The sequence below is a fragment of the Aspergillus multicolor genome (assembly GCF_047715735.1).
Source record: "Aspergillus multicolor strain CBS 133.54 unplaced genomic scaffold BDW74scaffold_23, whole genome shotgun sequence".
Taxonomy (NCBI): domain Eukaryota; kingdom Fungi; phylum Ascomycota; class Eurotiomycetes; order Eurotiales; family Aspergillaceae; genus Aspergillus; species Aspergillus multicolor.
The window spans coordinates 538,041-549,683 of record NW_027395974.1 but is presented as its reverse complement, the minus strand read 5'-3'; the positions used below and the strand labels follow the sequence as shown (position 1 = coordinate 549,683).

The 11,643-nt window shown below is 45.8% G+C and overlaps 4 protein-coding genes across 4 annotated transcripts; 1 reads left to right on the top strand and 3 right to left on the bottom strand.

The window, feature by feature from the left end:
* Window positions 1-2,924: 2,924 nt before the first annotated feature.
* On the bottom strand, window positions 2,925-4,303 carry BDW74DRAFT_158313 (uncharacterized protein). The gene is made up of 2 exons (XM_073725290.1): window positions 3,973-4,303; window positions 2,925-3,916 (listed from the first exon to the last, which is right to left on the bottom strand). The coding sequence occupies exons 1-2, from the start codon at window positions 4,136-4,138 to the stop codon at window positions 3,063-3,065; spliced, it is 1,020 nt and encodes a 339-aa protein (XP_073581408.1). The 5' UTR covers window positions 4,139-4,303; the 3' UTR covers window positions 2,925-3,062.
* A 1,935-nt stretch (window positions 4,304-6,238) lies between these two features.
* BDW74DRAFT_180778 (uncharacterized protein) lies at window positions 6,239-6,547 on the top strand (the record flags this gene model as incomplete). The annotated part of the gene is made up of 1 exon (XM_073729818.1): window positions 6,239-6,547. One exon carries the CDS (start codon window positions 6,239-6,241, stop codon window positions 6,545-6,547), a length of 309 nt encoding a protein of 102 aa, XP_073581407.1.
* Window positions 6,548-7,462: 915 nt separating this feature from the next.
* Window positions 7,463-9,392, bottom strand: BDW74DRAFT_180777 (uncharacterized protein; the record flags this gene model as incomplete). Its single annotated transcript, XM_073729817.1, has 2 exons — window positions 7,463-9,301; window positions 9,357-9,392. The coding sequence occupies 2 exons, from the start codon at window positions 9,390-9,392 to the stop codon at window positions 7,463-7,465; spliced, it is 1,875 nt and encodes a 624-aa protein (XP_073581406.1).
* A 463-nt stretch (window positions 9,393-9,855) lies between these two features.
* On the bottom strand, window positions 9,856-10,682 carry BDW74DRAFT_180776 (uncharacterized protein; the record flags this gene model as incomplete). Its single annotated transcript, XM_073729816.1, has 2 exons — window positions 9,856-10,296; window positions 10,353-10,682. The coding sequence occupies 2 exons, from the start codon at window positions 10,680-10,682 to the stop codon at window positions 9,856-9,858; spliced, it is 771 nt and encodes a 256-aa protein (XP_073581405.1).
* Window positions 10,683-11,643: the final 961 nt, after the last annotated feature.

Below are 11,643 nucleotides of genomic sequence, written 5' to 3'. Positions count from 1 at the left end.
TATTACTTTTTTATTTTTTATTATATTTTTAATTTAATTTAAAAAAGTATAAATACTGTTAAGTAAATATATAATAAGTTTAATCATTATAAAAAGCACTTAACACTACTGCAAGCAATTCTAAAGTAAGTTTTTAATAACTTAGTTTAAATACTTAATAAGTGCTTGCTAACTACTTACTAAATATGCATAGGTTATAAAAGCTAGATATATAAAATATTAAATAAAATCAAGCTTATAGCTCCTATGGTCTTTAGTATTAATATATAACTTAAACTCTTAAAACTAGTTATCTTAATTATATAGCTTAGTCTAGTATATCTTTACCTTAAGTACTTATAAAACACTTACCAAGCACCTTATAAGTACTTATATAAAAGTATTTTATAAAGCTAGCTTGGCAAGAGGAAAAGTCTAATTTTTTTAAAAATATTTATAATTAAGATTAAATATTCTTTCTATCTTCTAGTAGTGAAAGGCCACTATAAAAAACTCTAAGTTAAAAAGGTAATTAAAAAGGCAGTTAAAGTTAGCAAGGAAGTTCCCGGGTAAAATTAAGGTATAATTCTTATTTAAGTGCTTAAAAACTACTTATTAAGTACTTACCCCTACTTTTCTAGCACCTCTTAGGTTAGTCTTTAAAAAGTTATTATAACTAATTCACGTAACTAATCTTAAAATATAAAGCTATAGAAATTAAAAAAGGAGTTAAAGATTTAAAGTCTTAAAGCTAAATTACTTATAAAGTAAATTAAAATTAAAAAGAAAGAATAAGAGTTACATAAATTAAAGTTAGAAAATAAAAAGTAGTTCTTATAATTAATTAGTTCTTAAGTACTTAAAAAGTAGTTATTAATTATATATTCTAGTAATTAAGATATATATAGTTTACCATGTATTCTTTATATATATTCATAAACCTGTTAAATGCGCCATTAATTTATTAAAATTAACTATTAAGATACTTAATAAGTGCTTTTTAAGTACTTTATAAGCAGCTTATATAAATTAAAGGGTAGTTTCACTGCTTTATAGGCTTGCTTTTATTCTTAAGAATAAAGTATATAAATTTAATAGTAAAGATATTAAAAGCAATAAAGCAGTAAGTTAAATATAGCTGTAAATTCCACGTGGAATTTAGGGCACGGGCTAAATTCCACCCGCTTTCCTGCCTGAGGCAGACTAGTGCGTCGATGCCAGCTTTTAGCGCGTCGAACCCAACTACTTTCTGCAGGACGTTCGCGTGTCCTTACAATTTAGGGATAAGATACAGGCCTTTAAAGTTATATAAATACCTTAAAATAAAAAACCTTATAGCGCAGGCCCTTAAGAAGATAAAATAATCCCTTAATTATATTTAATTTTTTATAAATATTTAATATTATTAAATCACGTTTTTTATTACATAAAACTTTTTATAAAGTATATAAATTTAGCTCGTTTTTTGTTAATATACACCCCTTGGCCGCCTAAATAACAGGATTACTTCCTTATAAATCTATTATAATAACTCTTTTTAATAGCTATCTTTAAAAATTCTCTAAAGCTTTAACACGCGTAGTAAAAAATTACCCAGTTTCTCTTTATTTAAGCCTTTAACACCAAGAATATTACCTTAACTAAATTATAATTTAGTAAATATAAAAATAGGAAGTAAATAAAATAACTAGCAGCCTTAATAGCCTTAATTACTTGCTAATTAATATATATAAACATATTATTAAGTATAATAATTATGGGATAATTTATTACCTCGAGTACTAGAATTAGTTAATCTTAAGGTTATTTAATAAAGCTATTTACTTTAAAGTAACCTTTTTTATACTAGTATAATTAAGCTAATCACTAACTATCATAATACTATAAATAGCCCATGTCTTGCCATATATTATATTTACCTTGCAGCAAGCCTTATTTTTAATAAGTATATATTTATTATATTTTTATCTAGTCTTCTTATTAAAAATAAATTTATTAAGAAATACAAGATACTTTATCATAAGTTTTTTAAATATTATTAAGGTACACGTGCTGTAAGGCCTTATTCTAATTTTAAAAAATATATTTTAAGGCCTTTTAACCTTTTATAGCACTTTAATATATAAAATATAATTATTTAGTAAATTAAAGTACCTAATCAATAATATAACTACTAAACTACTTTTATCTGCTATTTCTAAACTATTTTTATCTGCTATTTCTAGCCCTTTTAAAGAAATAGTTAAGAAACACATCTTTATTAGCTTTAAATAACTTCAAAACATAGCTAAGGAAATAGAACCCTGTTTTTTTAAAAACTATTATATTATAAAAAAATTTACTTAAAGCCTTTAAATAGTTCTAGCTAATATTTATATTCTTTATAACATTTTTAACTATTTAACCTAGCAAAAAAAGCCTTATTATTACAGTAATTTAATTTAATAAAAACCACAAGCATGTATAATAATATATTAGTTCATAACTAAGAAGGCAGAGGTTTAATATAGGGATTACTTTAATATAATTAAATTACTAGGTATATTAGGGTTGCCTTTTTAAGGCATATATTAGTATAATACTATATAACAGACTTGTATAACTAACCTCTTTATTTTTAGGCGTTAAAACCAACTGGAAATTAATAAATTTAAAGATATATTAAATTTAGGCCGGGTTGTTAGCTACATGCGCGTAATTTGGGCGGTGATGCGCACAACCCTGACCTAATTTTTGCATACGACAGATCCATCTGATCTGTCGCTCGGTCGATCTGTCTGATTCCTTCCGTCAGCTGTCAATGATTTCAACCCTCATCGTCCTGTGATGTTAGCAGACTGGTAGTGGTCTCGCTATGTTCTAGCGGTGAAGATGTGCTCCCAGGAATTATCAATCCTACTTCCAGATAGAGGGAACCGCCTCTACTGGCATGCAGTACTAGTGTTTGTGTCTATGCATGTAGGTAGGAACGGCTGGGATGAAAAGGAGTCTTGCTACCTAAGTTCCGGTGCTGCTTGGGAGGTAGGGGTAATAGAAGTTCATTGAGATCGCATCATTATTGCTTCCAATACGGAGAGATGGAGTCACTGTGGCAGTACCGTATCCACGAACAATGTCCCGGCAAACGAATCTGGGTATCGTCCTCCAGCAACTTCGGCTTCGCTGATAATAGCTCTGAACTTCTTCTCCTCTTCCTCCATCAACTCAACCTTCAAACTCCCTACATTCTCCTCCAGCGCACTAATCCTTGTCGTCCCAGGGATGGGGAAAACATCATCTCCCTGAGCCAGGAGCCACGCCAACGTCAACTGGCTAACCGTGCACCCTTTGTCTTTCGCAAATGCGCTGAGCTTATCGACGGCCTTGAGGTTTTTGTTAAAGTTCTCCTCGTTGTACCGCGGTAAGATAGCACGCATATCGCCCGGGCCAAAGTCACTGCGCGACCGGATCGAACCAGACAGAATCCCCCGGCTAAGCGGGGAATAAGCAACAACAGCAACACCCAGCTCCCTCGCTGTCTTGAGGAGCCCAATCTGCTCGGACTCGATCTCCAGTGAGAAAGGGCTATATTCCACCTGCACGGCTGCCACATGATGCACCTTGCATGCGCGGCGGAGGGACTCGGAACTGCACTCGCTAAGCCCTATGTACTTAATTTTACCCTCTTCCTTCAGCTCAACGAGCGCTTTCATAGTTTCCTCGATGGGCGTTTTCGGATCGAGACGGTGTGCGTAAAAAAGATCGATTTTGTCAACACCAAGGCGGGAGAGGGACTCATTGCAGCGCTCTTTTGTGTTCTCGTAGCTGGTGTCTGTGACGCGCTCGCCGTTCACCATGCGAAAGTAGAACTTTGTTGCGAGGAAGATGTCGACGCGCTTGGCTGGGTTGGCGGCGAGCCAACGGCCGATGAGTTCTTCGCTGTCGCCATAGAGCATTGCTGGGATTCTCTATTAGTATGGAGATCTTGAGTGATGGTGGGATGGGCAAAGGTACCAGTATCCCAAAACGTCTCGCCCAGCTCGTAGGCCTTATCGAGAACAGCCAGGCGCTCTTCATCTGGTTTGGTAGGACCGTAGAAGGCGCTTAGGCCCATGGTGCCGAAGCCGAGGCGGGGTACCTGCGGACCATCCTTGCCTAGGGGGCGGGTTGGGAGAGGCATGTTGATACGAGGTTATGGTTGGGTTTGGATTGTTCTGTTGGTTGCTGGTTTAAGCTAATGACGATGCAGAGAATGATTCTTCCTCTTATATTTGTCTCCAGGTGCGTCGGAATTAGGCGGAGTTTATCAGTTTGTCCGCGGGGTCAATCTCCCCCTCAACGTTACGCTATGAGATCATCTCTAGGCTGATCCTCAACCTGCAGGAACAAATGCTCATTGGCGAGCCCGCGATGGATAAGGTACGTGCCTAGTCAAGGGCGCGAACCTGCCCAGTATCCTCTCCCATCTCGATTGGCGTCGGTCTCCGGCGCGGGGGTAAAGGTGTCAGCGTCTTGGTAAGCCATCCGTTCCCCGCAACAATAAATCTTCGTGGTTTGCCAGCACTTATTAGGCTGACCTCGGTCGCTCGCCAGCTCCGGTGCCACGGTAAAAGGGTCCGCGCAGATGAGGCATTCCTGCATCCGCAGGGTGATTTGTCCGCGAATACATGCTTCGCTTGTGCCAGTTTTTCTTCACATATCGTTCGCATTCATGGATGGATTAACAGGCGGGAGACAGCATACCGGACCGTAGGCCTTTTCGAGTAACGGGCGGAAGATGAAGGCTGACGCCATCCAACACAGCGCGTCTCACTTAACACCCTCTGCACACCCAGCCGGAACAAATCGCTCAATGTGCCGCTGGTTTTTAGGGATATGGGCATTGGCGCCGATGTCGAAACTACCACCTCACAGTCCGACCAGAGACAAAAAGCCTGCCTTCTGTAGCCGCCTCGTCCGCCATTTCTTCGACAACGTCGGTAAATCCGGAAACGAAGGTCGCCGCTCGCATTTTCGAAGATGACGGGATATATTATTAGTCTTGTCGCCGACACGCTGGGCAGTCTACCTACGCACTATTCCAGCACTCTCAATTCCATCGCACTACCAACGAAAGGCATGGTCAGTACCATACAGAGCTCAGGTCGAATCATCACATCCATCATCATATGTGGCTCGCGGTGCAAAAACCGAAAATTAAACATTGGTTAAACCGATCGTCTCAGCCTGCAACAAGACGCTCATTATCCCGCTTGGACGCCATGTCGAAGCGGCAGTGTGTTATGGCAGCTAACCAAGATGGTGGTAACGACGATGGATCTGTGGCGTGCGATTGAGCAAGCGAGTAAGCATGAGAACGTCTGCTATCCAACATAGGTGGAGTAAGAGAACCTCCTTGGCGTCAGCGTGAGGATCAGCACATAATGAGCAGGAGATTTAGTCAATCCTTCGCCCTTGATTGCAAACGAGGGATCTTGGAACGTTCCTGCCATTACGGCACGAAGTCGGCACCCGTGCTGAGGAAGCCGCGATGGCACCGACCTCCTCCGCGTACGACTCCATCATACATCGCTGGTTCTTACAAGCTCGACTATACAGCAACTATAGCAAGTACTCGAGGAATGAGCGGCGCATCTAGATAGCCACAATTGACGAGATGAGACAAGACAGATGAACAGTGAGGTGTTGACAACAGGATCTCCAGCAGCCTTGGCAGATCATGGATTCATGGCTGGTACCTAAGCGAGCCCGCTAGCCTGATTGGGCCTAGTGCTGTGTCAAACTATCCTCCTCCTTTCTTTCTTCTTCATCCCTTGCTCAGCATTGCCTATACCCTATCGGGGCCTTCAATGATGCTGCCCGTGAATTGCAGCTCCGTCTGCTAGACGTATCATACAACCGTGGCCCAGTGGGTTCTCAATCAGCTCCGGCCACAGATAGCTCCAAGAACCCCTTACCTAAAGCCTCTAAAAGGAGGAGCCTAGATACATTCGAGGAGGAGTAGGGGTATGAGAAGACACTTCATGTGAATGGAGTTGGAAAATCAAAAGCACCGGGGCCCGATGCTATCCCAGGAAGAACAACCCGTGGAGTGGACAAGCTATAAGAAGGCCTTCCCTCCCACCGGTATCTCCCTCATCATCAACTCATCCAGAACAAGCATCCACAGGGCCACAACCAGCTTTCCAAGGCCACACAAACCCAAACACTGTAGTCCAGCGTGAAGTTCTCCCTGACTATTCTCGCCGTCATCCTCCCTCTCGCCGCGCAAGCCCTCGCAATGGCCGCCCCCGACGCCGCGGCCGAAGCTATCGCCATCGCCAACAGCGAGGTCATCGACCCCGACCTAAACATCTCCATCCCCCTCGACACCTACACATCCCCCCCCAGTCTAATCAAGCGCGCCAACACAGTCGGAAAGATCGTGAACAGCGCCCCGGGCAGCGTCAAGGGCCGCTCCGGTCCTGGCTTCTCGTACGGCGTCACGGCGTACGTGATCCCTGGGAAAAACTACCAGTTCAGCTGCTATCAGAGAGGAGATTGTTATAGTGGTAACTGGTACGTACACGCGACGATAAACCCGGGGTGAGATTTTGGTGTTTAGGGGAGTTCAAGGAAGGGGGTTTAGCTGGTGTATTTGGATGGTGGAGTACCTGGCAGCGCATCAACTCGGACGCCGGGGGCAAGAGCCGCTATGTTAATGGGTACTACACTGATAGTAGGTGTCCTGTTGGTATGTACTCTTTCTCCGCGGGTTATACAAGACAAGTGAATGGCTAGCTTGAGGCTGTAGCTGCGCTCGGGAAATGCTGAACCCGGCCTGGCGGTTTTCGTTCCACGGTTGCTTTACAAAGTATCTGAATGGATAGTATTACTGTCGTTCCGTGACGCATGGGGTGAATTGGTACCATATGGGCGTGGAGGGGAAATGACGGCGATGGACAGCGTTCCTTGAAGAAGTCTGGGTTAGGACAATTATGGTAGAAGGCGAGTGGCTGGCACGGTGATTCGAGCGTCTTCAACTGTTATATTCAAAGACAGAGGATTCAATACCATCTACTTGATCTTTCGTCAGACCTTGAAACTGTCTATACACCATCATCCCGCAGGGGCAATGAGTATCTAGCCCGTGCAGGGCATGGATTAAGGACTATCCGACATTCTGTACAAGACATAGGTAGTCTGTACCTGTATGTGTAGACCGCAGCCAACGAGCTCTCTTCATACTCTTAGATATGGTACTCTCCAAGCTGCGGGAGCTTGCTAGGTTCCCTAGAACAGCGGCGTTTGATTAGTCGTACTAACTGCAAGGAGCGATGCTCTCCCTCTCATCAACCGGGGAAAGGATAATGATAGGTAATAAAACTCGGCTCTAGACTGCGAAGAAAAGCCATGGCCATCAACGCCAGTCCAGTCAAGAAGACAGAGCTGAGTGCGAGTGCCGGTGCATTGATGTACTGACTCCCGATTATCCCAGTTTATCCGTCTCAAGAGGAAGACTAGTTCACCCAGAAAGCCAATCATCCTTCGAACCACCGGGCCAAAGCCCTCGACAAAGCCGGTCCAATCGCTCCGCGATCTGGAACTCCCCTTCACGAGCCGCCTTCTGTTCATCCCGCCACGCCACTTTGGCCTCCCTGCCAATCTCCTCAATAATCAACGGACCACGCTCGTCAGGCCCACGAAGCAAAAACGACCGAGCAAACCCAGCAAGAAGATAAGTCTCAGCGTACGCGAAGGGCTGAGACCCAAACGGGACGAGACGCAGGTTGCGCAGACGGCGCGAGACTTGACTGGATGCTATTAGATTCCAGATCCTGCCCGCGAGCGCCTCATCCATGGCTGCATTGGCGAATACATCCCGGAGGATATGCAAATCGGTCTGCGCGCTCGATGACGTCTGCAGGATGGGCTGTTCTCTCGGATCATAGGGCAGATCCAGGACTAAGCTGTGGAGAGCGGGAAACCCACCGAGGGCCTTGTAGGTCTCGCATTCCTCCCGGGAGCCGCGCGAGCGTTTCACCTGTAGCCGGAGTTCTTCTAGACTTGGGCAGTGTTTTGCTACAAGCGTGATATCGGCAGTAGTGAGCTCGGGATACTTGTACCCCGTGTCCCGGTCGCTCCGGGGGCGTGCGCGAAGAGTCAGTTGGAGGATCAGACCGCGTAATGAAGGCCCGTGGTGCTCGAGTATATCCATGAGACTAGAGACGCTGCGGAGACCGCGCAGGCATAGATGCTCTAGCGGCTCGAAAGCTTTTATTGCGGTTATTGCGTCCGGGATGTCAGCGTAGGCATCTGGTCCGGGGCGCGCGATGGGATTCACGGTAATGAAGAGGCGTTCAAGATTCGGGAATACAGGCGCTAGTTGTGCCAGGACGGTGGGATCGGCGTACTCGTCGATATCGAGCGATTTCAGACGCGAGAGGTCGAACGTCCTTGTGAGCCTCAGCAGTAGACGCTCGTGTGCCGTTGATACTGTGATCGACTCGAGACGGGCCACTTGGGTCGGACTATACGTAGTCGTCAGATTGCGCCATTCTTCCTTCAGCATGGCAACAGGCGTCCGAGTATCCGCGTCTGTATTCTGCTGTATGACAAGGTGCTTGAGGTTCGGCGCCATGAAGATAAAAGGGGAAATCTCGTCAAGGTCATTCGCGTCCGATTCAGCCGATACCCATTCACTGATCGTAGAAATGGCTAGGTTGTGAAGGCCTTGGAGGCGCAAGACATTGAAATCAAATTCATGCTCCTTGCGGAGGCGTACTTGGTTCGCGGACAGCCTTTGCCTCAGGGTAGGCGCACTGTATCCCACCCCTTGACGCCACCAGATATCGATACGACAGCCGGGGTGGTATTGATCGATGGCCTGTTGAAGAGAGGCTGAGAAGTCATTCTGCACGATGAAGTCCAGAACTTCGAGACGAGCACGTCTGCTGATCAAAGAAGCCACCGGGTCCCAGTCTCTGTCCTTGTATACGGCATAACGACCACTGAGGATCTTCAATTCAGGAACAGAGCTTGGCCCGAGGATATGAGGCTCGAGAAAGGTGTCCATTGGCATCGACGCAGGGACCGGCGAATAAATTAAGTCGGTGGCCCAGTCTTTCATTATCCAGTTTTCGAGGGCATCTGGGTCCGGCTGCGGAAGACATATCAGTCGGATCTTCTTAGCATAGCTCATGAATCGGCGCCCAAGGCCAGTCTCGGCATTCTCTGACACCACATCCTGAAGGGACTGGGTGTTCCAAAATTTGATGGTGAGCGAGTCATAGTAGAGGGGCGCAGACACTTGAGACAAGGCACGATTGACCAGCATCAAGGCACACAGGGTTGTTCGCGGAAGCTGTTACGAGTCAGAATATTCAATAATTAGGAAGCAGGCGTACAAGAAGGCATACTTGTCTCCACAGCTCCAATGGAAGCTGTTCAGCCATCGTGGCTTATTTGTGTAGATTAAGGTTTGAACAAGCAGCGGGTTCAAATCGATATGACTGGAGGCCAAATAAAGTAGATAAAATGGGAGAGCAGATTATGGTAGGATGGCTGGAGCCCGCCTGGGGAAACAGGGGGAGGAAATAAAACTTGGAATGGATCAGTGACGTCCACTGAGGCAGCTGGCTTTGGTCAGCACTACTCTATGCCCCGAGGACAGCCCAGGCCACAATTATGTTAATAAACATTCGTACTTATTAGGAGACGAATCAGGCTCAGCAAGTCCATGGCGTGGTTGAATCGTGCAATTCTTGTGAGGACATGAGGACGATCTACGCAATGGATACAGAGCCCTGCAGAGGGTTCATCTGGACATACTACTCCAATTCATCACCTAGATACGCCCTTCTGGCCAATATCATTTCTTGTGCCCGCTATCTGCCCATTTAACTAATATGATTCCCGTCACTTACAGCGGGGGAAGATCTTCAGGTCCAGCGTGATGAATTCCTCTGCGTCGCTCTCCAGGTCGGTGAGGATGGACAACACCATCATCCTTGCAGGATCCTGGAGGGGAACTTCCTCCCAGACGGTTCGCATGCGTGATATTCCGTCTAGAACCCATGCCTTGGTTCGGTTCTTATGGAACTTAACCCAGTCGCAGTACCACTCATCCCATGCATCCAGAAACTGTGATCCGCCATCCCGCCACTTGTCAATCGCTCTGAATACCGACCTGACGTTGCCGTTAATTGTTTCCCACGATTCATTGACCTCGTCATCGTTTTGGTAATGGCAGACAGCAATTGCGGCTTTCATTGACTTCAGCGGAATGCTGGGGTTGTCGACATTTTCAATGGCTTGACTCCATGTGGTAGCCTCTATCAGTGCAATGTTGCCGAATATCTACGAGCACGAATTATTTAACTGGAGTCCTTGTAGAATCGATGCATGGTACTTACTCTAGCCTTCATGCCGTTGATATCCGCTTCGAGGAGGTAGAAATTCCCATTGTTCGTCTTACTGCCCAGGGCTCCCATAAGCCTGACCAATGGCTTTTGGCTTTCATCTGCCCCAGGATCGTCGGGGAATAATGCCGCCAGCGCCAGCGCTTTATCATCTTCAAACTCGCCTGTTCCTCCTTGTTCGTTTTTCCAAGTTATGAAGAATGCAGCATCAAATGGTGTGAATGTGGGTTGCCGCGCCAGAAACCAGCTGTCCACGGGTCGCCCATTTGAAAAAGAGACATATGTTCTGGATCTCGATAATATGTTCTGTTGCATATTTGCCATCGTCTTTGACTGGGGCGTACGTCCGTGGGTTCGCGCAGTCTTGTCAATTTTGATAGGTGCGCGCTTTCTGATAGGGCATATCATTGATAGACCATTCCCCTGACCTAGTATATTTCCAGGCATAGATATTCTGAGTCTCATCGGGACGATCCAGAAATCTCTTATCTGGTGCCGACCATAAAATGAATTTATGAGGTTCAGGCTCTACCAGATGCGCTTCAGTATCGTCTCTAAATACCCGAGGTTGAAGGTCAGACTCGAGGTCGTTATCAACTAAGCAGAGGCCCGGGTCGAAGGCACAGAGATCTGCCTCGCAGACAGTTGGCTCTTTCTTCTCGACGAGTTCATTCCACTCTGCCGGGTTTCACAGGAGGCTTCGAGCGACAGCCCTCTGGCCATTAATGAGCCATTCAGGGAGCTTGGTGAGGAACGGCCCAACTTCTTGAGAACCAAATTGTTCCACCCATTCCGCACAACCCAGCTGTCCCATTCACCGGTCATGGCCTGTGTGACTTCACTAAATGCAACAACACCAGTGACTGTAGCCAAGATAATTTCTGGAAGGTAATAAACCACGAGGTCCAAGTCTGCAAGCCGCAGGGACCACACTGGCAATTTCTGTTGCGCCACCAGAGCGCCTTCCGATCCATTCAGACTCCAATCGAAAGGCGTGATGTCGCGAGGTGCAATGGAATCATGCTCACCATTCCCAGCGCCCAATGGGCATAGTCCATCAATGCGGTAGTTCTCCAGGGCTTCTAGGAACATTTGGGGTAGCGGGTTCTTGTGGCGTTTCTCCACCAGGTAATTGTCATCGCAGCAATAGGCACGCGATCCCTTAGGACATTCCGCCCAGTTGGTCAACTCGCGAGCCAGCCGAACCATGCCAATCGGGCAAGCCGCGGTGCATCGACCATTAGGCCAGTTCTTCTCTCTCGGTCCAAGTGTGTCATACCATCCG